The sequence below is a fragment of the Denticeps clupeoides genome, chromosome 4 (assembly GCF_900700375.1).
Source record: "Denticeps clupeoides chromosome 4, fDenClu1.1, whole genome shotgun sequence".
NCBI lineage: Eukaryota > Metazoa > Chordata > Actinopteri > Clupeiformes > Denticipitidae > Denticeps > Denticeps clupeoides.
In genome coordinates, this window is record NC_041710.1 from 5,939,224 (window position 1) to 5,961,413 (window position 22,190).

Here is a 22,190-nt window from a genome sequence, read left to right on the forward strand (position 1 = left end):
TTACTCGTTGCCGTTCAGCTGCAGCAAAATAAAAGCGGCAAGGGTAAGGTGAGGCGTGATGCTTCCAGTCATTTGTCAGTGTCAGATGAAATGAATGTCTCGATGTTTATTAGGTAAGTGGCACCGCACCTTTAACTCATCTGCTATGAAACTGCTATGTTTTATTGCTGCTCGCTATATAGAATGCAATAAAATCACCTGTACAGACAGAGAATCTAATGGTGCTGAAATAATGTCTCTCTCGCTGTAAGTGAGAAGCTCTTGAGGCGTAGAGAGAATTAATTGTGTCCATTAACAGTCACTGGGCTCCCAGTGCATCTGCTGAGATTACAGAAAATGAAGCCCTGTGTCCTTTTTTTCAGAATTTATGAAAGGGGGCTGCATGACAAATGCAGTTATTGATTACAATTTAGGCTTGCACATATTCACATTTTACACACACACACATATACAATAGATGTTCTTCTATGCTGGTTCCTGAATGATACCTATTGTTTTTAAATCAATACCCACAGCAATACGCATACAATAAACAATGTATATTCTCACTGGGGCATTTAGAGCACTTTAATAATAAAAATTGGTGGCTGGTCATTTTCACTTTTTATGTCATTGACACATCTGTCATTGTCAAGAAACGTATTAAAATCTTGGAACATGATTGCTTGTTGTTTACAGTTGCTTGTATTTTTAGTAAATTATAATTGTAATAAATAAATCTGTATCAGCGCAGTCAGGTTATCAGAGTATCCTAAAAAAGTCTTATATTGGATTATCCAGAATTAAGGCCTTAAATATCATTAAAATGGCTGGTAATCGTTTAAAGGTCTTAAAAAATACTGCAGACCCAGTAATATTTTTTACTGGTAGCCTCTAAATCATTTCTAATGTGCATTTTTGTGCATGAGATCGGAATAAGCGGAACCGGCAACATTTTCCGGCTGTGTGTGTGGGAGGGGGCTTTTTCAGGTATGCACATTAGCAGGTTTGCCAGATTGAGTGAATGGGTGAACATCTATAGAGCTAGATGGCTAAATTCGGCACTCGCCGATTGACGTGTTCTGAGTGGGAGCTCTCCCTATGACGTACGGCCGGTTAGCTCAGCTGGTTAGAGCATGGTGCTAATAATGCCGAGGTTACACGTTTGACCCCCCGTACGGGCCACGTTTTTTTGGGGGGCAGTCGTGGCCTAGCGGTTAAGGAAGCGACCCCGTAATCAGAAGGTTGCCGGTTCGAGTCCGCCAAGGTACCACTGGGCGCCTGTCATGGCTGCCCACTACTCACCAAGGGAGATGGTTAAATACAGAGGGGCAGTGTGCACCATGGGCTGTGCTGTGTATCACAATGACAATCACTTCACATTCACTCATATTAAAATAGCTTAGTGAGGTGGGTAAAACTTTCACTAACTGCAGAGCGTGCATGGAAATGATGCACAAATAAGAAAATTGAGTCTGTTAACATTGACATAAAAACAACAAATTTAGAAGGAAAATTAAAATATCATATAATAACGTTACTTAAGACAATATACTATTATTATTGTATTTTAGAAGAGCATCTGGCCCACACAGTGTATTCAGAGAAAAAGTGGCCTTATGTGGCCTTAAAAAGGCCTTAAAATGTCTTAAATTTGTCTACATTAAAACTGCAGATACCCTGACGGCACAGTTTAGATCACCACTTTGTCTGCTCATTTTAGATTAAACGCCTTGTGTAAATTCCTCCTGGATTAAGAATAGTCAGTACAGAGTGTTTGGGATGCAGGCTCTGAGTGGTTTTTTTCTGTAAACAGCTGTGCCCTGTGTGACTTAACATGTTTAGGTTGTGATCCAGATTAAAACAATCCGGTGGAATAAGAACATTTATGATGGTACCACGGCCCCTTTTTATTAAATACCAAAAATTCAGTCTCTTGTTATATATTTCTGTTCGATGTACCACTCTAACCTTGCGGATACGGTTACCAAATTCATTGTGGCATCTGTCTAACTGCCTGGATAACGATTAAGATTCCTATTAAAATGCCACTAGACCGGGCGGAATGTTTCGTGCCGGTAGAACAAAATACACCTTCCTTTATCATTCCGTGCTGTGCAGTGTAATCAGCAAATGACAATTGATCATTCGGAGGTAAGACATGTCATTATCTACTGTTTCATTATCAGCCTGTTGCCCAGATTACCACGTTTCTCTGGGCAGAGGTGCGCAAAGGACCTGAAAGAAACAAGAATCTAATAGAACCTTGCCTTGCTGGAAATATGCCAATAAAGCGAGGCGCTAAGTAGCAGCAGCTTCAAAAGTGTATAGTGACACTTGAAAGCCACTGTCTGTTGCAGAAATCCAGAGCCTCGTCTTGGTCCAATGAATTAAAAAGAGAGTAATCACAAGCGCCAATAATTGCCTGGAACATTTCAAAGTAACGAGGGGTGGCGGGAGGAAAATTAATTTGCTTTAGAGATAGAATTGATCTAAGAGGCTCTTTAAAGAGAAGAACCATAACAGTTTAAGACAAATGGTTTTGGAAGGAAAAGGGATTCTCCCACCCCAGTAGCCAAACTGGCAAATATTTTGTTTGGCTTTCTATACATGGACCCATGTGATTGATCTTAGATCAGCAGTTTATGCAGTTCTGTCTGCAGATGCTCGTGATGAGAAGGGTAGATTAAGTATTTGTGACTGTGTTTTAAAGTCTTCAGCCATGGATGAAGTCATCAGCTCAGTTCTGATAAATCTCGTCCCCTGGCTGGCACCCATCCGTCAGGTTTTATCGTGTCTGGGACATTCCGTCTGTCTGCTAAAGGCTGCTGTTGGGTAATGAGTGAGCACTCGCCGCCAGTTTGCCAGCGGAGTTGGGACCGATCGCTCCGTGGTACCCCGGTGGTTCCCAAGGCAGCTCAGCCTGGTCCTCAAGTCTCACTCTGCAGTAATGAGGCCTGTTGCCACATGTTATTGGTGTTGAGCTCTGCAGGTGTGTTAAATGATCCCAGGGCAGGATAGTCCTCATCTCAGGATGACCGATGTGCAGGTAATGCAGGATTTTCACTGCCACTTCACATTACACCACTTATCCTGATCCGTTAGACCTGGTGATCAGTCAGCAATGAATAAATTATCCACTTAAATACAGAAACAAAATGAGTGAATTGAGGCCAGTTATCAATGTTTGAAATTTAGGATATTTTTGAAAGTTATATTCAGTATACCATGGAATCTAACATTTAAATATGCTGCCAGACAGGTTACGTGATGCAGCAAATGGGGGTTAAAAAAAAAAAGTCAGTCTGCAATATTAACCGTTTTTTCCGTTTTTTTTCTTTCTTTTCTGTTCTTTTTTTATCGATGTTGATACTGTGGTGATCAGAATTCAAGATATTTTCATGGGCCTGTCTGGGCTTCTGCCACAATAGCAGGCGTTCCTAATAAAGTGGATGGTTTGAGATGGTGTTATTTAGGATTTTCTAGGTGGTTGCTAGGCAGTGACAATTGGGGCATGTTAGCATATTAGCATGCTACTGTTAAAATGCTAACGTAAACAACAGGGACAATGATGCGTCAGGTGATATTTGGTGACATTTGAAACATTTTAGCATATTAGCATGCTAATGTTACATGTTAACGCTAATGTAAACAGATGCATTAAGACAGTGGTGATCTAGCAATTAAAGAAACGGCCCCGTAATCAGAAGGTTGCTGGTTCGAATCCCGATCTGCCAAGGTACCACTGAGTGCTGTGTATAACAATGGCAATCTCTTCACTTTCACTTCACTTTTCATTTGTTCATGTTTGGGACCTTACAGCACATTAGCATGTTAAAGTTAGCATGTTAGCATGCTAATGATAACGTAAACAATGGTCACGGGGCAGGGCCACAATGCATTGGGTGAAATTTTGTGACGTTTGGGACATAAATGTTAGCATAAATGTTGATGCGAGACCAAAATGATGATAAAATGTTTGCAGGTTCAAACTGACCCCATTTACTCGTTTAGGCTGACCCATCATGCAAAATTTGGCAGGTTTTGGTTGAACCGTGTCCAAAACAAGCGTTTGAAAATGCCAAGGGTGTCACCCGGAGGCGAGAAGCAAATTTGTACATACTTCATTCAAAGCATCTGTGAGCAGTGGGTATTTTTAAAATGCTACCAATGCTAAAACTAGCATGTTCCCAACACAAAAGCCCAAATAATAGCAAAGAATAATAGTAAACAATAATAACAGTAAATAGTAGAATAATAGTAAACAAATCAGAATCCATTGGTTATGAGTTGATTACTGTTCTGTGAGTGCGGGAAAAAAAAGGTACCATTAAAAAGGTCCATTAAATGTACCACATACCACGTTAAGCCTGTGGTCTGCCACGGTTGGGGCGTGGGCGTGTCGTCCGTAAGCCGCACCCGTGAAAGACGTAGGCGGCCTCAGTATGTTCACGCCTGTTCGAGCACGAGTGAGGAGCGATAATTTTGGGTTCTGACATTTAAAAGTGTGGCTTTTTTGCCGTCCGTCCGGCCGTACCCCACGCTTGCGGATCTTATTAGCCACTGCGCCGGTTGTGCAGCGGGAAGGCTGCTGCGGTCTTATCAGTGGCGCGCTTGTTCTCACGAGAGCTCCCAAATTTGACATTTTCACTTTGATGTCTGGTTTAAAAACACAAAGCGCGGTGAACCGTGAAATCCACTTCTATTGAGAGCTTACGGCTGCAGAGGGGAACGGTGAATTCAGGCTGAACACACACACACACACACACACACACACACACACACTGATCCCCTCATTATTATGTTGTTTCACAGGCCCTCTGTCTCTACACAAATTTAATAACTAGTGTTTGTGTGCTACTTAAAAACAGCCTCCATCTGGGAATTAGAGCTCTGGACAAACACGTGTGTGTGTGTGTGTGTGTGTGTGTGTGTGTGTGTGAGTGAGAGGACCACCGCTTTGGGTGTAAAAGTGCCTCCCGGTACCACCCTTCCTGAGAAACGGGGACTTTGGCAGGACCGCGGTGAAATGACAGCTAATTGAAACGCCTCGCCTCCTCGGGAGGCTGAGTGGCGAGAGAGAGAGAGAGAGAGAGAGAGAGAGAGAGGACGAGCCTCGAGATTCCTCCTCCGCCCGCCGGCCGGCGAAATTGCTCGGCATAATCAAAAGAAAATTGTAGAGCCGAGGGTCCGGGCATGTCAGACGCGAGACGGGGAGGGAGTGACAGGCGCTTTAGCGCCGTATTTATTTCCCTTTGGCCCGCTCTGCTGTTTGTGTTGTGTGTTGGAGGCGCGCGGCGCACTGACACGGCACAATGTTTAAGTGGATGCGGGGGGCGCCGAGACAGGGGGTCAGGCGCGCTTTCTGCGGCGTCTTCAGACAGGTGAGAGGCGGAGCGCTCGGCGATATTGCCTGTGATCCTCTGGAAGGAGGGGGCAGCCCGCATAAATGGGCCCAGTCAGTCTGATGGATGCGTGACGGGCCTTTTATGTGGTTTTCAGACCCGAGGGTCTTACGGAGTGCGCCGCAGAAGCAAGACGGGCCGGAACGTTCCTCGCCTTGTATGCAAACCAGGTGTGATCTGCCGATAAATCCGAAATTCCCTCTGAAGGGTTCAGCGAAGGAATGTGGCATGTGGGACGTCAAGGGATTAAGTGAAATGCCTGACTCCACGGGCACGTCCAGGACGAGGAGACCTGCGGGCGCGGCGCGGCCTCGGACGGACCACCACAGAACCGGTTTCCCCGTTCGTCTGCAGGGTTCCTGTGTGTCTTCAGATTGACTCCAGCCCCCCCCGTTATTGTTGATACTCGCTGGGTCCGGGGCAGAAGAGGGGCCCATAATGAACCGCATATTTCGCTGGAATGAGCAAACAAACCGAAAGACGTTCCAGATTGCCGGACTGGCCGCGTGCCCAGATGTTGTGTGTGTGTCCCCGTCGGCGTCAGGTTTTCAGGTTCTGCGGGGTCTGTGTGTCACTGCCAGCGGAGAGCGGCGCGCGATGACAGATACGGCCAGGAGCGCACACAGCGCGTCCCCAATCACTGCCGGCCAACTGCCCCCACCCCCTCGCAGATCGGCGAGTGGGCCGCGCCGCACCGGTGCGTTCAGCCCCGTGGGATTAGAGAGAGATACGGGTCGCGTGACGTTTCACCGGGGAGAAAACGGAAGCCGAGGTCTTTGTGTTTGGCGTGTTGACATTTAATCAGGCTGCGGTGAGACGCAGGAGCCGGGCGGGGCCTTCCCGTACCGCCGCAGCCGCTCCGGCGGGGGTGAGAGAAACCGACACACTTGAAGCGTTTGAAGGTTTTCTTGACGAGACGGAGCCGCGGCTCTTTGGTGCTCTTCTCTGCGCGTTGGCTTTGAAATCGCTGCCTGCTGTGAATTTAAGGGGTTGAACAGAAACGGGAGACGGAGGGAAAAAAAGACATGAAGTGTTCTTTTCTGAGGCGAACATTAGATAAATAAAACATTGGCGGAGTCTGCTGTTGGTTTAGGAAGAATGGCACCGTTTATTATTTTATCTAATTGTGTGTGACGGTGTGGAGCCGCCTGTTCCACGTTTTCACCCCCCGCCTCCCTCACTCTCTCTCTCTCTCTCTCTCTCTCTCTCTCTCTCTCTCTGCCACTCACTCGCCCTGCAGTGCCCGCCGCCACGGACCAGGTCCTGACCACGGCCTTACCCAGAGTGACCACCGTCACCGCCTCCGCCGCCGCCAGCACCGGCCCGAGGGGCCCGCCGAACGCCACCGCCCCGGCCGACCCCAGAGAGGGGAGGCCGGTGGACCCGCCAGCGGACCCCCAGGCCACGCCTCAACCCGAACCCGCCGAAGGCCCGGCCTCACCAAAACGCTTCTGCGAAGGAACGGTGCAGCGTGGCATTTCCTGGCCGCAAACTCACCGAGGAGTCAACGTGGAGAGGCCGTGTCCCAAAGGGACCAGAGGTGTGTGTGTCGAGGTTTAAGTCATTTGCAATTTTTCAAAATTATGCTCTTTGCTTTAAGTGGAAGCTTTTGTATATATAATACCTGTCAAAAGTTTGGACGCCCCTATTCTGTGGTGGTTATGAAGACTAAGACGGAGCCATTTTGAAGAATCCAAAAATGCTGCCATCAGAGCGAAAGCTCCCTCATTTGGAGACCCGCAAATCTTCAACTGTTTATTACATTATCTCGCTTGTGTTATTTCATAGCTCCATGTCTTTAGTTATGTTCTATAACAAAAAAAAGGCAAAACCCATGAATGACTGCATTCAAACTTCTGTATTTCTGTGTGTATTTTAGTTATGATTTCCTTTTGTAATAATTACACAAAATGTTAAATGGAATATTAATTTCAGGTGTATTTTATATTTACGTTGTTTTTCTGGCTTACTATAGGGTGCAGAAATGCTTTAATTGTTGTTTGTGTGTGCATGTGCTTCTGTACGCAACTGTGTTGACGGGATGTATTTTGAGCTTCCGACCTTTGACCTGTCCTTGTTCTTTTTGCTTATTCTGCAGGCATCGCGTCCTACCTCTGTACTGCTGCGGGTGGAACCTGGAGCACCAAGGGGCCGGACCTCAGCAACTGCACCTCCCACTGGGTGGCACAGGTGGCTCAGAAGGTGAATGTGCAGGGTTGGGGGTGGGCTTTGCGGTGAAGAGCGTGGGCGTATGTCCTGTTCAAGTAAACGCATGAGAAAAACAGCATCTGGTGCCAGAAGCGATGCTTATTTGTAGTCCGCAGTGTTGCTTTGCTTAATATTAGCCATACTAATAAATACAATTCAATAAATACACAATTCAAATAGCACAATTTCCACGTCCTGCAAATCAGCAGCATGCTGCAGGTTTCATTCATCTTCTCCATCCAACACATCCGTCATTTCAGATTGGGGCAGTGGTGGCCTAGCGGTTAAGAAAGCGGCCCCATAATCAGAAGGTTGCCGGTTCGAATCCCAATCCACCAAGGTGCCACTGAGGTGCCACTGAGCAAAGCACCGTCCCCACACACTGCTCCCTGGGCGCCTGTCATGGCTGCCCACTGCTCACTCAGGGTGATGGGTTAAATGCAGAGGACAAATTTCACTGTGTGCACCGTGTGCTGTGCTGCTGTGTATCACATGTGACAATCACTGCACTTTTTTTTTTTTTTGCTCCCCTGTTTCACTGTGCTCACTCAGGGTGATGGGTTAAATGCAGAGGACAAATGTCACTGTGTGCACCGTGTGCTGTGCTGCTGTGTATCACAACTAACAATCACGTCACTTTCACTAGACGAAGCGCCGCACGGTAACGAGTGCTCGTTTACGCCCACAGATCCGCAGCGGAGAGAACGCCGCCAACCTGGCCAACGAGCTGGCCCACCACACTCAGGGTCCGGTGTTCGCCGGGGACGTCAGCTCCAGCGTCCGTCTCATGGAGCAGCTGGTGGACATTCTGGACGCGCAGCTGCAGGAGCTCCAGCCCAAGGAGAAGGACTCGGCCGGGCGCAGCTTCAACAAGGTAAGGCGGCGCGGCGTGCCGGGTTCTTGCAGTAATCTGGGTTCTATTCGCGGCGAACGCAAAGGTAATTCGGTGTGTACAGTTACATAACGTTAATTACCAGAGTCGTCCCGCATCCCAAAGGCTTTTCCCTGCCCGGTGCTACGCCAACTGATGGTAATGATTGCGCGTCTTAATCAAACAATGGCTGCTTCTTGTCCATTAGCAGATTTCTGTGACCCTCGCCTCGCTCCCTGAGGGACTTAATTAAACTTCCCCGTCAGGGACTCTCATGGGTGTTAACTGACAGGCTCTCTCACATTCCCACCCGTCCCTCTGAAAATTCCAAGCTTTCGTTGACTTCCCGGCAGGAATCGTGTTGCCTTTGGTCTGGAATTCCTGGATCTTGAGTTCTACCTGCCCGAGCCTGGATTAGAGGACGCCCAGGACTTCTCGAGGAAATCCTTCCCACCTGAATTCCGGCGTAATTGCAGGGTTAGCGGCGCCAATCCACCGCGCGGAACAGGAGTGAAAACTGTCACTAATGGACAGAAGCCGCTTTTAGCGGGGGAAAATAAGAGCGAGGGAATGAAAGTGCCGGCACAGGAGGGAGGGTAATTGCCGTTCCTCACGAACTGTTTTATATGTAGGACTCAAGTCATTTTCGCCGCGAGGGAAGATCGCCTAAACACAACACACACACACACACACACACACACACACACACACACAACACGTGTTTGACTTAAAAGGCTCGTGATTGGCAGATCCGGCATTAAAGCGTTTTAACACATACCATAAAAGTCTATTAAGGTGTCTGTTATGGACGGAATAAAGGATGGAGGAGTTTCTGATTGTGGCACAGGACAATTATGAAGAATCTCTGCTCTACCCTGCATGCTTTGCAGACCAAGGCATAGCATACTAAATGCATGCGTGTGCGTGGTTTTAGGGGGCTGCTGAGCTGCGATTCCCCGCACCTGCAGCCGCGTGACTGACGACTGAAGTGTGACACGCTTGAAGTTGCGGAGCAGAGCCGAGTTTTGAGTGTCATTTCAAAGTTGAAGTGCCCTGTTCTGCGGCTCCTGTCCTGTTAATTGTGTGTTTCTGCTCTTTTTTTTTTTTTTTTTTTATTCTTCATTCCTCTGTTTGATCTTCCTTTGTGTCTATAAAGCTTCAAAAAAGAGAAAGGACTTGCAGGGCGTATATGAAGGTATAACCGCTGTGTTCCGCTGCCCCTGATCCATAAATTCCGCACTGCTGCATGCTGTCTGTCTGGCTGGCTGTCTTCTGTGTGTCCATGTGTTGCGCTCTCTCTCTCTCTCTCTCTCTCCGCTCTTTTTTTTTTTTTTTTTCCCTCCATCGCTGCACTTAGTGCATTGTGTGAGTAATTGCCATCCCACGGCCATAATTGCACCACCCTGTCAGCCAATAGTCTGATCAAAGTGTCGCCGGCCTCCATTTTCTTCACTTCTGCCTTTTTTCCGCTCCTGCTCGTTTTTGCCCCCCCCCCCCCCCTTCTCCACCAGAACTTTGCCGGCATTGTTTGACGGATGCCCGTTTCGCTCATGACCGCGCATACGTTCGTATGTGCGATACACTTCCCTCTCCTCCTGCCTCATCCTCTCCCTGGCTGCTATCTTCAAGGCTGCGTGAAGAAGCTCTCTCGGCACAGACGAATCAGCCCAGGTTCTGTCGTGTGCTAATAGGATTGCTCTTCTGTATTTAGATTTTTGTCATTATTATTATTCCGTCTCGCGGAGCGTTCCGAACCGGGGTTCTGGAGCCGAGAAATGCTCGGGATTTTGTTGGTCGCGGTGGAATCACATAGGGGGGTTCGCACAAGTGGAACCGGGGAAGGGTTGTGTCCTGGCCGTGTAATGACGGATAAATAAACAACGCCGCGATGGAGAAGCGGCAGCGTACTGTTAGTTAAAGGTTCCTTTCATCGGCGGGCTGGCCAGTTGCCGATCTGTGCGGCTTCGCCGGCATCCTCGTTAACGAGGCCGGCAAAAGAACAGCCAGGAATCCGCATCACCAGCTTCCTTCCGGAGAAGCCGAGGCTGTCAAGCGTCCGGCCTAATGAACGTGAACAGGTGACGTAGCTTGCGGAACGCGCCGGGCTCCCGTTCAACGGATGAGAAGAGTGCGGGGGAGTCCTACAGGAATAAAGCGGGCGTGCCGGGATGAATTGCCAGTCAGGTTTTTCTTTCCCTGGGCATTAAACAGCGGAGCCGCTACGGCTGCGGTGTTGTGATCAGCCTCCTCCCGATAGCGTCGCGGTTGGTGCGGGGCAGTGGTGGCCTAGCTGGGGACAGGGGTGGCCTAGCGGTTAAGGAAGCGAGTCCGTAATCGGAAGGTTGCCGGTTCGAATCCCGATCCGCCGAGGTGCCACTGAGGTGCCACCGAGCAAAGCACCGTCCCCACACACTGCTCCCCGGGCGCCTGTCATGGCCGCCCGCTGCTCACCACGGGTGGTGGTTAAAAGTTTTGCGCAGGGTCGGCACACCGACTTCGCTCGATTCACGGGCAGGAAATGAAGGGATCGTGGTTGGAAGCGGCCGCAAGGGTCCTGGTTTTGCAGCGAGTGGCGCTGTGAAGCGCGCAGATTACCGCGAGGTACAACATTCCCCCGCAGGGAAGCGCCGCATGTCGGGGTCACGGCGGTCAGATCCTGTTTTGGAAGGTGACCATTGTTAGCCGAGATAATTGTTCTTTGGAAACGGGGATCGGCGTGGAACTCGGAACGGGGGAAGAAAAGCAGAGGAATTACGGAGGAATGCTTCATTTATTTAGAAAGAACCCCTCTGTTTTCCTCTGGAATCCCGAATAATAACCCTGTGATGGTTTAATGGTAACACACACACACACACACACACACACACAGTTCAACAGGGTATCTGCTGATTCGACTTTATGAAGCTCTTGTGTGTTTTGTCACCCGTTTATGATTTCTGGTTGGTTTTCCCATTCGCTTTACTCGTCCCGCCCCATGTGTGCAGACACGAAGGTGGTCGCTTGGTGACATGGCTGACGTGTCTCTCGTTTCCACGGTCACAGGCCATCGTGGACACGGTCGACAACCTCCTGAGGTCGGAGGCCCTGGTGTCCTGGAAGGACATGAATTCCACGGAGCAGACGCACGCTGCCACCATGCTACTCGACACCCTGGAGGAAGGCGCCTTCGTCCTCGCGGACAACCTGATCGAGCCCGCCGTCGTCAAAGTGCCCGCCGAGAATATCCGTGAGTCGCTCTATTCACCAGCCACGGTATCTTGACAGGTTCCTCCCCCACCGCGGCCTGCCGGCCCAGACCTGTTGCCTGGTAATGACAGACAGGGCGGGGCCCGGCGGTGCTAGTCTGCCTTGTGCCGGATGCGAAGGTTCCTGCTTTAACGCGGGAACCAATGCGGCCCCGCGAGCCGAGCGTATTAGTAACGTGATCCCATTCATATAATTCAGCTTTGTTCAGCCGACTGTCATTTCCCGTTCCCTCGCCGCTGCGTTGCCATGGTAATCACTTCGCCCTGACGACTTTCCGGCTCCTTGATTTTTGGAGCTCGCTTGACGCGACGCCGCGGCTGATCTCAGAGCAGAGCGGTTCTCCGGATTGGATTTTCAATTACAGGAATCTCACTGTTCCTTCCACCCCTTCGCATAATCTTCCAGTTCGCCCGAGAGCCGCCTCCCCCTCATCCTCCTCCTCCTCCGCTATTAGCAGCAGTTAACCTCCACTGTCCCGCGGGTGGTGGCATAATTCCGGCAAAGTGCAGCCATATGGGCCCTTACATCCAGCACACGCCGAGAGCGTAGTCAGCCGTGCCCATCGTTTAACCCGCTTCATGAAGAAGGGTCCTTCACGTGAAGCTTCATCGCCTCCTGTTCGGCGCCAACGAGTTATTCCTCCGGTTTACCCGCGCCGCGCCCAGTGCTTTCAGGCCAGAGGCTCCGAGCCTCGGGGCGCGTCTGACGAGGCGTGAGAACGCAATTGGGCCAGGTTTACCACGAAACACTCTGGAGGGGAGGGGACCCTTCGGCGCCCCGCCCGGCAATCCGCGAGCGGAGGAGGTCGCCGGCTGGCCCAAAGACCCTTCGGTAATTTCACACATCAAAGGTGTCCGGGCCGGCAGCGCGGCTGCGGGGAACCTGGCGGCTTAGCCGAGATCAGCCCCGGGCGCGCCGCTTTATCTCTGCGCGCAGGGGTAAAGGAAACGTAAAAAAAAGGCCGGTGATGTTTCTGATCTCGGGAATATTTGACATTCATGCCGTCGCAGGATTTCTTTCTCCCCCCTGCCGGTTTGCGGCGAGCGGTGTGCGTCTTTTTTTTTTATGTCTACACGGCTGCATAAACGCCGTCACAAGATTAGGCGGTTTCTGCTAAAACACGTCATTAGCAGCCATTATGAGATGAAGTGTGAGTGCGACTGTGTGTTTACCGCGTTCACAGCTCACCTCACTGGCGCCATGCACCGGTTTCAAAGTGAACAAAGCGAAGTGATTGTCACATGTGATACACAGCAGCACAGCACATGGTGCACACAGCGAAATGTGTCCTCTGCTTTCAACCCACCACCCTTGGTGAGCAGTGGGCGGCCATGACAGGCGCCCGGGGAGCAGTGTGTGGGGACGGTGCTTTGCTCAGTGGCACCTTGGCGGATCGGGATTCGAACCGGCAACCTTCCTTAACCGCTAGGGTGGTAGTAGCCTAGTGGGTAACACACTCGCCTATGAACCAGAAGAACCGGGTTCGAATCCCACTTACTACCATTGTGTCCCTGATCAAGACACTTAACCCTAAGTTGCTCCAGGGAGACTGTCCCTGTAACTACTGATTGTAAGTCGCTCTGGATAAGGGCGTCTGATAAATGCTGTAAATGTAAATGTGATGTAAATGCTAGGCCACCACTGCCCCTGGTTACCTTCATACTGCCGTACATCTTTTAATGGGGAAAAACCCGCCCCTCTCCTCTGCCCCCCCCCCCCCCCCCCCAGTGCTGGACGTTTACGTGCTGAGCACCGACGGCCAGGTCACCGACTTCAGGTTCCCGCAGACCAGCCGAGCGGGAGCCGCCATTCAGCTGACGGCCAACACGGTCAAGCTCAACAGCAAGAACGGTGAGGGCTGAACATGGGTGTGAAAGGTGATCTGTGTGTGTGTGTGTGTGTGTGTGTGTGTCACCGTTCGTACCATGTTGTCATGCAAAATAAGTGCTGGCATTAGTCCTGAAGATTCATCTGTACCCAGAAGCGGCAGGCCTGGGACCTGCAGCGTCTGCGTGTGTGTGCTGGTGTGTAAAGGTCAGGATTGTCTGTCTGGGATTCGCAGGTGTGGCCAAGCTGGTTTTTGTGCTCTACAAACACCTGGGCCAGTTTCTCACCGTGGAGAACGCCACCATGAAGCTGAGCACGGAAGTGGGTGGCCAGAACCTCACGCTGACCGTCAACTCGCACATCCTCTCCGCCTCCATCAACAAGGAGTCCAGCCGCGTCTTTGTGTCCGAGCCCATCGTCTTCACCCTGGAGCACCTGGACGTAAGTCCCGCCCCGCGGCCGCAGCCGTTCTTTTCGTAACGGAACCTGAGGATCCAGCTGGATGTGAGAAGATTTAAATCCTAAACACATTCACGATTTTCTGCCCACAGCAGATGGATCAGCATATTGGACTGGGCAGAGTCCAGGTGTTGTTTGCGTCAGAATAAAAAAAAAAAAAAAAAAAGTTTGAGAACGTTTTCTAGGTGACGCAGGATTGCACGCTGCTTTAGCAGTTTGGTTTGATGCTCATTCTCTGAGTTACGAAATACTTCAATAAAGGTTTTCAGGACAATTCATTATAAGACATGTATCTAACATTAGGGCTGGGTTCCGTATTGTAAACGGAGATTATAAGTAGGGCTGGGCGATGTGGCAAAAAAAAAAAAAAAACTTTCCCATATTGATTGATTCGATTTTTTTATCTTTTTTTTTCATCACATTGTTTTCTGATGTTGCCAGACTGAAACTGAAGACACAAGAGATACTAAACTGTTAATTAGCATATGGAACCATGACTTTTGCTGCCTCCTTCGTTCCATTTTTAACCAATTTGCACTTTGCTAGCTTTATGCCAGTGGTTCTCAAACTTTTTTTCTGCAGGGCCCCTCTTTTCTAGATAGGAACATTATCGCACTCCCCCCAACCCGCCATTTCCATCAGATTTTGAAATTTTATCAGTGTTTAAATTCAGGCTCATGATGCTCCACTGTACCGATATCCTATCGGTTTTCGAGCTTATCATAACCTTCCTGAGAAGTTAAATAACAGCCCGCCCACACTGAAAGCTGATTGGGATCCACACATACACTCTCTCATTCTGTCTTGTGAGTGCATGATGCAAATGTTCGTGTCTCACAACACACACACTGAACGGCATCTGACACGCTACCTGTTTTCTCCCGATTCACTTTTCAGACTGAGCACTACTTTAACCCCAACTGCTCATTCTGGAACTACTCAGAGAGGAGCATGCTGGGATACTGGTCCACCCAGGGCTGTAAGTTGCTGGACACCAATAAGACCCACACCACTTGCTCCTGCAGTCACCTGACCAACTTTGCCATCCTTATGGCCCACCGTGGGAACGTGGTGAGACATGCGTGCACGCACACACACACACACACACACACACGCATGCGTGCACACACACCTACACTGTAAAAAAGTGAACACTGGCTAAACTAAAAAACATTGAATTAATCTGTCACACCTAATATTTTAGCGCTGATGTAATACAAATTGATTGGTTTAATTACATTACGTCAATGCTAAAATATTAGGTGTGACTGATTAATTCAGTCTTTTTAAGTCCTTTTTTTCCAGTGTATATATAGATCCACATGGTTTGTCGTTACATTTATCACACACACACACACACACACACACACACACACACACGCTCACATAAATTCACATAAACCCAGATAGTATAGTGTAACACACATACACCAGACGCACACACTCACACAGAAGGAAAGGGCCACTGGCTGCAGGAGGTAATTAAATAGCTGAGGGAGCACAGAACTGGGACCCAGCGCGAGAGAGAGAGAGAGAGAAGTCGGAAGGATGTTGTTATTCCCGCTCCTGGCCCCGGAGAGCCAGTGCCCACTGCAGCCGGATGATTCGGGAATCAGATACCACAAGGTTGAGCCACCGAGGGGGGAGATTAATTGCATTCCAACTATGACCATGACTAATGGCGCGCGGAGCACATGCGCCTCAGCGGCGGTGACCATGTGATGCCGACGTCCACCGCGCTGCTTTCTTTTTTAAACTCGGCGGTCTAATTCAATTACTGCACGTTTACATGATGAATGCGCTGCTCAGCCAGCGGATCCCGCACCGGCGCAGGCTGCCTCGAACATCTAGCACAGCTATATCACAGATTTTAGTGCCTTATGGCCCCAGTAGCCCCAGTGTCCGCGGGGCCCAGGACAAACGTCACCAGAGGTGTCGCTGACCGGGTGAAATGACGCAGAGAGGCTCTGGAGTGCTTTCTGGATGCAGCGGAATTGCTGTGCAGTGTGCTGATATTGGCACTCTGTGTGTGTGTGTGTGTGAGACACAGGAAGAGGGCAGCGTCCACGAGCTGCTGCTGACCGTCATCACGCGCATGGGCATCGCCGTCTCTCTCGTGTGCCTCGCCATCAGCATCTTCACCTTCTGCTTTTTCGGGGGCCTGCAAAGCGACCGCAACACCATCCATAAGAACCTCTGCATCAACCTCTTCCTGGCTGAGCTGATCTTCCTGGTCGGCATCAACATGACCGAGCCGAAGGTGAGTCCCGGCCGGACATCAGAGACGAGAACCCGAAACAAGCCAGAGGAATGACAGAATATTTCAAAATCTAATTCCCTGCTTTGTGGTATTCAAAGACTGTATAAGTTAAAAATATATATAGGATTTAACTGTTTTGCACAGCAACAGTAACCAAGTGTGGAAATATATTTATAGCAAAAGGTTTTACTATTTGCTGCAATCATAAACCTTGGTAAAATGTGGTTTTAAATTTTAAATTCATTCAGAAAGATCTCTCGACCAAAGTGTGGTAGTAGCCTAGTGGGTAACACACTCGCCTGTGAACCAGAAGACCCAGGTTCAATCCCCATCTACTACCATTGTGTCCCTGAGCAAGACACTTAACCCTGAGTGTCTCCAGGGGGACTGTCCCTGTAACTACTGACTGTAAGTCACTCTGGATAAATGCTGTAAATGTCATACATTCTGGTGTGCAATTCAGAAGACCAAAAAAATCCCAGGTTCGAACCCCACTTACATCCCACATGTCCCCGAGCACAACACTTAACCCTGCGCGTCTCCATGGGGCATGTCGATACAACTGCTGATTGGAAGGTGCTTCGGCTAAATGTAAAATCATTTGTGAGTGGAGGGGTGCCGGGCACTTGTGCCAATGGCTTTTGTGGCCTGGCGCTGTTCCGTAGCAGCCCTCCCTCATGCTTTTCCCTCCTCCTCCTCCTCCTCATTCCCCTCTTTAGATTGTGTGCTCGGTAATCGCCGCCTTCCTTCACTTCTTCTTCCTGGCGGCGTTTGTGTGGATGTGCCTGGAGGGGGTGCAGTTGTACCTCATGCTGGTCGAGGTGTTTGAGAGCGAATACTCCCGCAGGAAGTACTACTACGTCTCCGGCTACCTCCTCCCAGCGCTGGTGGTGGGAATTTCAGCCGCCATCGACCACCGGAGCTACGGCACCAAGCGAGCGTAAGTGACCTTTTCTTCTTTTCGCCGGAGGGGCCGGCTCCGGCACGGCCAGCCGCTGCGCCCCTCGAGGTGCCCGCGCACGAGTGTGCACTAACGAGCGAAACATCACAGGAAGCCGGTCCCCTCTGGCCACGCGGTCACTCGGCTCATTACTCACCACCGAGCTGAGCGCGCCGCTCCACCGCCACCCGTTTCCCAGGCCTGGCTGGTAGCGGCCGCCGCTGTCTCACCGGCCCTGGACCCGGCAGATTCAGATAAAAACCTGTGTGTCTGTGTGTGTGTGTGTGTGTGTGTGTGTGTGTGTGTTTTATCGTGGCTCAGCAGGATCCACACGCATTTCGGTTCTAAATTCTCAGCGGTGGGGTTCAAAGGTCGGGCCCAGGGCTGATATTCATTCATTCATCATTCACCGCGAGAAACAGGATGTCACCTGACTGTGTGCCTCTGTTGCAGCTGCTGGCTCCGAGTTGACAATCACTTCATCTGGAGCTTCATTGGGCCAGTAACGTTTATTATAACGGTAAGTCCCTTTGATATGTCACTGTGTGTGTGTGTGTGTGTGTGTGTGTGTGTGTTTGCATACATGTATGCCGTTGTGCATCCCAGAGACGGAAAGTGTGTGTGTGTGTGTGTGTGTGCGCGCCTGTTATTTTCGGGCAAAATGGCCCTCAAGCTGATGGGGAAAATATATATATTTAATGCAGACAGTAAAAGCTGCGGTCTGCACACTGCCTGAGCAGAATGAGAATTAGGAGGATGAGGATGAGGGGCGGCCAAGGCAGCGGCGCGTGACCGTGTCCGAGCGCTCAGGTATGAAATGCGCACGGCCCCGCGGCACGGCCAAGCGCCGCCATCGCCCCGGACAACGCTCTCCGAAGGGAGAGGACGGAGGCGAACGTGACCGAGAGGAGGAAAGGGATGAGAGGCGTGAAGGTCGTGAGCTCAGTGGGGAGAAGCGAGAGGAGAGAGAGAGAGAGAGAGAGAGAGAGACGGACGAGACCGTACTACATCCAACCAGCAGTCAGATCCGACACACACTGATAATTACATGCAGTCGCATTTCCCCCAACACACACACACACACACACAGCTTTACCTTTTTTGAGGCCAAAGTCACATGGTCTACCGGTTAGCAGTGTGCTGTGCCTTTTTTTCTGATTCTATTTTGGTGTGTGTGTGTGTGTGTGTGTTGAGCCGTACTCTCCTGTGGCTGTCTGTCTCATCAGATCTGTGCTGCCTCTGCAGCCTGTGTTAAATGTATTTCCAGCCGCTCGACTGATGCTGCCGGAAATCGGTCCCGGTGGCTGAGAGACAAAAATCGGCAGCGCCGGAGTCAGTGATCTAAAAGCCCTCGCCCTCTCCCTGTACCCCTCTCTCTCTCTCTCTCTCTAACTCTCCTCCCGGGTTTTTCTGCATCTCTCCCCGTAACCTCCGTTCACTGCCCTGTCGCCATCTCACCGCATTGCTCCCGCCTCTCCCTGTCCTCCCTCCCCTCACCATCTCCTTCTCCGTATCTCGCACGCAGGACAGTCTGCACCGTTACTGTGAAGTTGTGCGTATTTGTGCCGCCGTATGGCTCCGGGTGAGGTGCCAGGCCCTCGCTGGCTTGATGTTAGAGGTTGCGCAGGAGGAGGAGGGGGGCGGAGTCCGCAGTGCGACTCTGTGGTCTGATGCCCGGTCATTTATCTCTTCTCGCATTGATTCGGCTTCTGTCTGCATCCCGCCCTGGGAAGGTTCGATCCACTTAACGTCAGCACGCATTTTATTACCGGTGTCTGGATGAGATTGAGGTCAGATTATGCAAAATATGAATCTGGGAAATGAAAATGTCACCCCTGTTCTGCCCTGGGTACGAGAGGGTGGGATAGTGATGGTCTAATATCCCCTCTCTGCGTTTAACTAATTGCTAAATAGCGTTTGCTTCGTGCCTAATTGTGCGTTAATGATCTGCTAAATGCCGATCCGGTCGTCTGGTGTGTGGAACGGGATTTGGGCGGGAATGGAGGGGGGGGGCGGGGCCTCTGTGCGCATCTGTAATTTGCTAACATCCATGGTTTTGTTTGGACAGCTCAACCTCATCTTCCTGGTGGTGACCATGTACAAAATGGTGAAGCACTCCACCTCCATGAAGCCCGACTCCAGCCGGCTCGAGAGCATCAGGTAACTCCCCCCCCCCCCCCCCGTTTCAACGCTCCTGTCAGTCATTTCCCATCATGCTCCTGCATTTCTCGGGGCACCCAGCTGTAATTAGAGTAATTACTGTCATCAATAAGCAATAAAGAACCGCATTGGCTGAGCCGAGGCGACTTTGTTTCGAACGGTGGGCCGCGGTGGGTCAGTGGGAGTGGAGCGATGAGCCCACGGATCTGAGCCGTTCCGAAACCCATTAACCCACAGCCCAGCGTGTCAAAGTTACTGTTGTGCACTAATTGATTGCAATTACACGCTAGACGGGCAACGTAATCCGAACAGATGCTTCTGGTTTTCCTCGGCGTAACTTCAGAATTCCGGTCGTGGGGGTGGATTTAGAAATGAAACACTTTTATGGGCCGCGTGCCCGTAACTCGCAGGCCCGTTTTTCGATCCCTGGCTCCGCGCATCAGTCGGCCCAGAGGGTGTGGGTCATCCGATCCGCCGAAGGTGTTCCTGGAATCCCGAGCGGAAAAAAAATAGCCACGTCGGCTCTTCTTCCAGCCCACCCGTCGCGGTTCCACCGAAGCACTGCAGCTCAGCGCTGGAGCTGCTCACTCAACACGCTCCTCCAGCTCCCCCCACGTCGTCCCGTCTCTCCGTGCGTGTTCAGGGTCCACGGCGTCATTTGTTCTTCTCCATGTCAGATCCTGGGTCCTGGGCGCGTTTGGACTGCTGTGCCTGCTGGGACTGACCTGGTCGTTCGGATTGTTCTTCCTGAGCGAGTCGTCGGTGGTGATGGCCTACCTCTTCACCATTTTCAACACAATGCAGGGCATGTTCATCTTCATCTTCCACTGTCTTCTTCAAAAGAAGGTAAGAGCTTCAGAGCTGTGGCTCCGCCCCCAGGCATTCCTTTTATATATGGATTTATATATGGATTTTACCCCCCCCCCCCCGTCTCATTCTGTGATCTCCGCCTTCTCAGGTTCGTAAAGAGTACAGCAAGTGCTTCCGCCAGTCCAACTGCTGCGGGGGTCTCCCTTCCGAGAACTCGCACAGCTCCACGAAGACCTCCGGCTCGCGCTCTACTGCGCGCTACTCCTCAGCCACGCAGGTACGGAAAATGCGGGACCACTGACAATATTAATGCATTTCTGACATTAAAATGAAATGATCTATATGGGAGGTGACCGGGAGAGGACAGTTAAGATACAGAACCGAGAAGGTATGAGGACGAAGGCGTGCGTGTGTTGGTAGTAACACACTCGTCTATGAACCAGGAGACCCAGGTTCAAACCCCACATACTACCATTGTGTCCCTGAGCAAGACACTTAACCCTGAGTGTCTCCAGGGGGGGGACTGTCCCTGTAACTACTGATTGTAAGTCGCTCTGGATAAGGGCGTCTGGTAAATGCTGTAAATGTAAATGTGGTGCGCGCTGCTGTTAACCTGCGCCTTATCTCGACGCCCCAGAGTCGGATCAGGAGGATGTGGAACGACACGGTCAGGAAGCAGTCCGAGTCTTCCTTCATCTCAGGGGACATCAACAGCACCTCAACGCTTAACCAAGGTGAGCGCCGCCATCCCTGGCCTACATTACCCGCAATTCTCGGGCGGCGCGCTGTCCTCCGTTTCCGAGAAAGACAGCAAGCGTGCGCCGCGTTCTATTTTAAATCCTCCGCTGGGAGCTCCCCCGCTTCCTGCTTACGTAACGAAAGCAGCGAGGGTTTCAGCCGGCGTCCGATATCGGCATCACCGCCGGCGTGTGTTATTTACTCCTCCGAGTCGGCAGTGTTGCTGATGTGAAGATGATGCTCAACCCTCACGACCCCGTCTCAGCAGCGGTGTAGGAGAGGGGCTCTTCGAGCGGAGTGTGTGTGTGAGCGCCTCGGCGACCCCCGGTGACCCCGGCGGGGTCTCCTGACGGAGAACAGTAGCAGTTGACAGGACCGTCGGCATGTCACGGACATGCCCTCCGAGTTTCTGACACGCTCGCCGTCATGCTGTTGTCAGAAAAAAGCCGACGGCGGCGTTGTGTCGGGGAATAAAACTGAAATGGTAAAATAATAAAAAAACGAACAGCCTGTCACGTTTATGCTTTAATGGAATAAAGATCCCTGACGATTGATTGTTTTTCACCGTGAGACGGTTCTAATTATGCTCTGTTTGAACTGCAATTATCTTCCCAGGTTGGTTGACCTCAGTGGTGTTTTTAATGAATATTTTTTAAGTCGTACAAAACTGTCATCTGGTAAATGTCATCTCCTCTCACTGGGGAGCAGCGCGGTTTTCCTTCAAGCGAACAGCGCTGAGGAACTCTCGTGCACTCTCTCCGTATATATTTACGCTGGAAAGTTCTGAATTGTTTGTGGAATCGCATATTCTTACCATGTTCTGTTGTGTACAAAAACAAATACGAAGCTTACCAGAATAATTATGCCCAAATATGTGCTGGTTGTGCTTTTCCTCCCATAATTACAATCATCATGGCTGGAATCTTTTTGTTTGTGGAAGATCAAATGTAATCCTGCTTTATAATTAAAATGGCGGATGGGGGAGGGACTTAATCCCGCTCCAAAAACGATCCAGGAGGATTGTGGGAGTGGAGAGCATGCCGAATGGAGAAAAAAAAAAAAAATGCCTTTTCCTCTTCCCCCTTATTCTGCTTCTCTGTCTGCTCTCCCAGGGATGACTGGCAACTACCTTCTAACTAACCCCCTCCTCCGAGCCCACGACACTAACAACCCCTATAACAACCTGCTCGCCGAAACCATCGTCTGCAACACGCCCTCGCCCCCCGCCTTCCACTCTCCAGGTGCTGCCGGCCTTCCGATCCGATCTTTGGTGTGTGTGCATGCGTG

At 50.6% G+C, this 22,190-nt stretch overlaps 1 protein-coding gene across 10 annotated transcripts in view; it reads left to right on the forward strand.

Annotated features, from left to right (window-relative positions):
- The window catches only part of adgrl2b.1 (adhesion G protein-coupled receptor L2b, tandem duplicate 1), a 61,032-nt gene that overhangs the window by 34,406 nt on the left and 4,436 nt on the right, over positions 1-22,190 (forward strand). For 3 of the 10 annotated variants that reach the window (XM_028975857.1, XM_028975859.1, XM_028975863.1), the window contains 16 exons: positions 6,625-6,924; positions 7,483-7,586; positions 8,281-8,466; positions 9,620-9,658; positions 11,506-11,689; positions 13,438-13,560; positions 13,772-13,977; positions 14,893-15,066; positions 16,040-16,255; positions 16,975-17,195; positions 17,649-17,715; positions 19,264-19,355; positions 20,033-20,201; positions 20,314-20,442; positions 20,803-20,899; positions 22,016-22,144. In XM_028975857.1, the coding sequence (XP_028831690.1) occupies positions 6,625-6,924; positions 7,483-7,586; positions 8,281-8,466; positions 9,620-9,658; positions 11,506-11,689; positions 13,438-13,560; positions 13,772-13,977; positions 14,893-15,066; positions 16,040-16,255; positions 16,975-17,195; positions 17,649-17,715; positions 19,264-19,355; positions 20,033-20,201; positions 20,314-20,442; positions 20,803-20,899; positions 22,016-22,144 (2,436 nt within the window). The remainder of the gene's footprint in view (positions 1-6,624; positions 6,925-7,482; positions 7,587-8,280; positions 8,467-9,619; positions 9,659-11,505; positions 11,690-13,437; positions 13,561-13,771; positions 13,978-14,892; positions 15,067-16,039; positions 16,256-16,974; positions 17,196-17,648; positions 17,716-19,263; positions 19,356-20,032; positions 20,202-20,313; positions 20,443-20,802; positions 20,900-22,015; positions 22,145-22,190) is intronic. The other 7 variants (XM_028975858.1, XM_028975865.1, XM_028975862.1 and 4 more) reach the window with 4 other exon arrangements.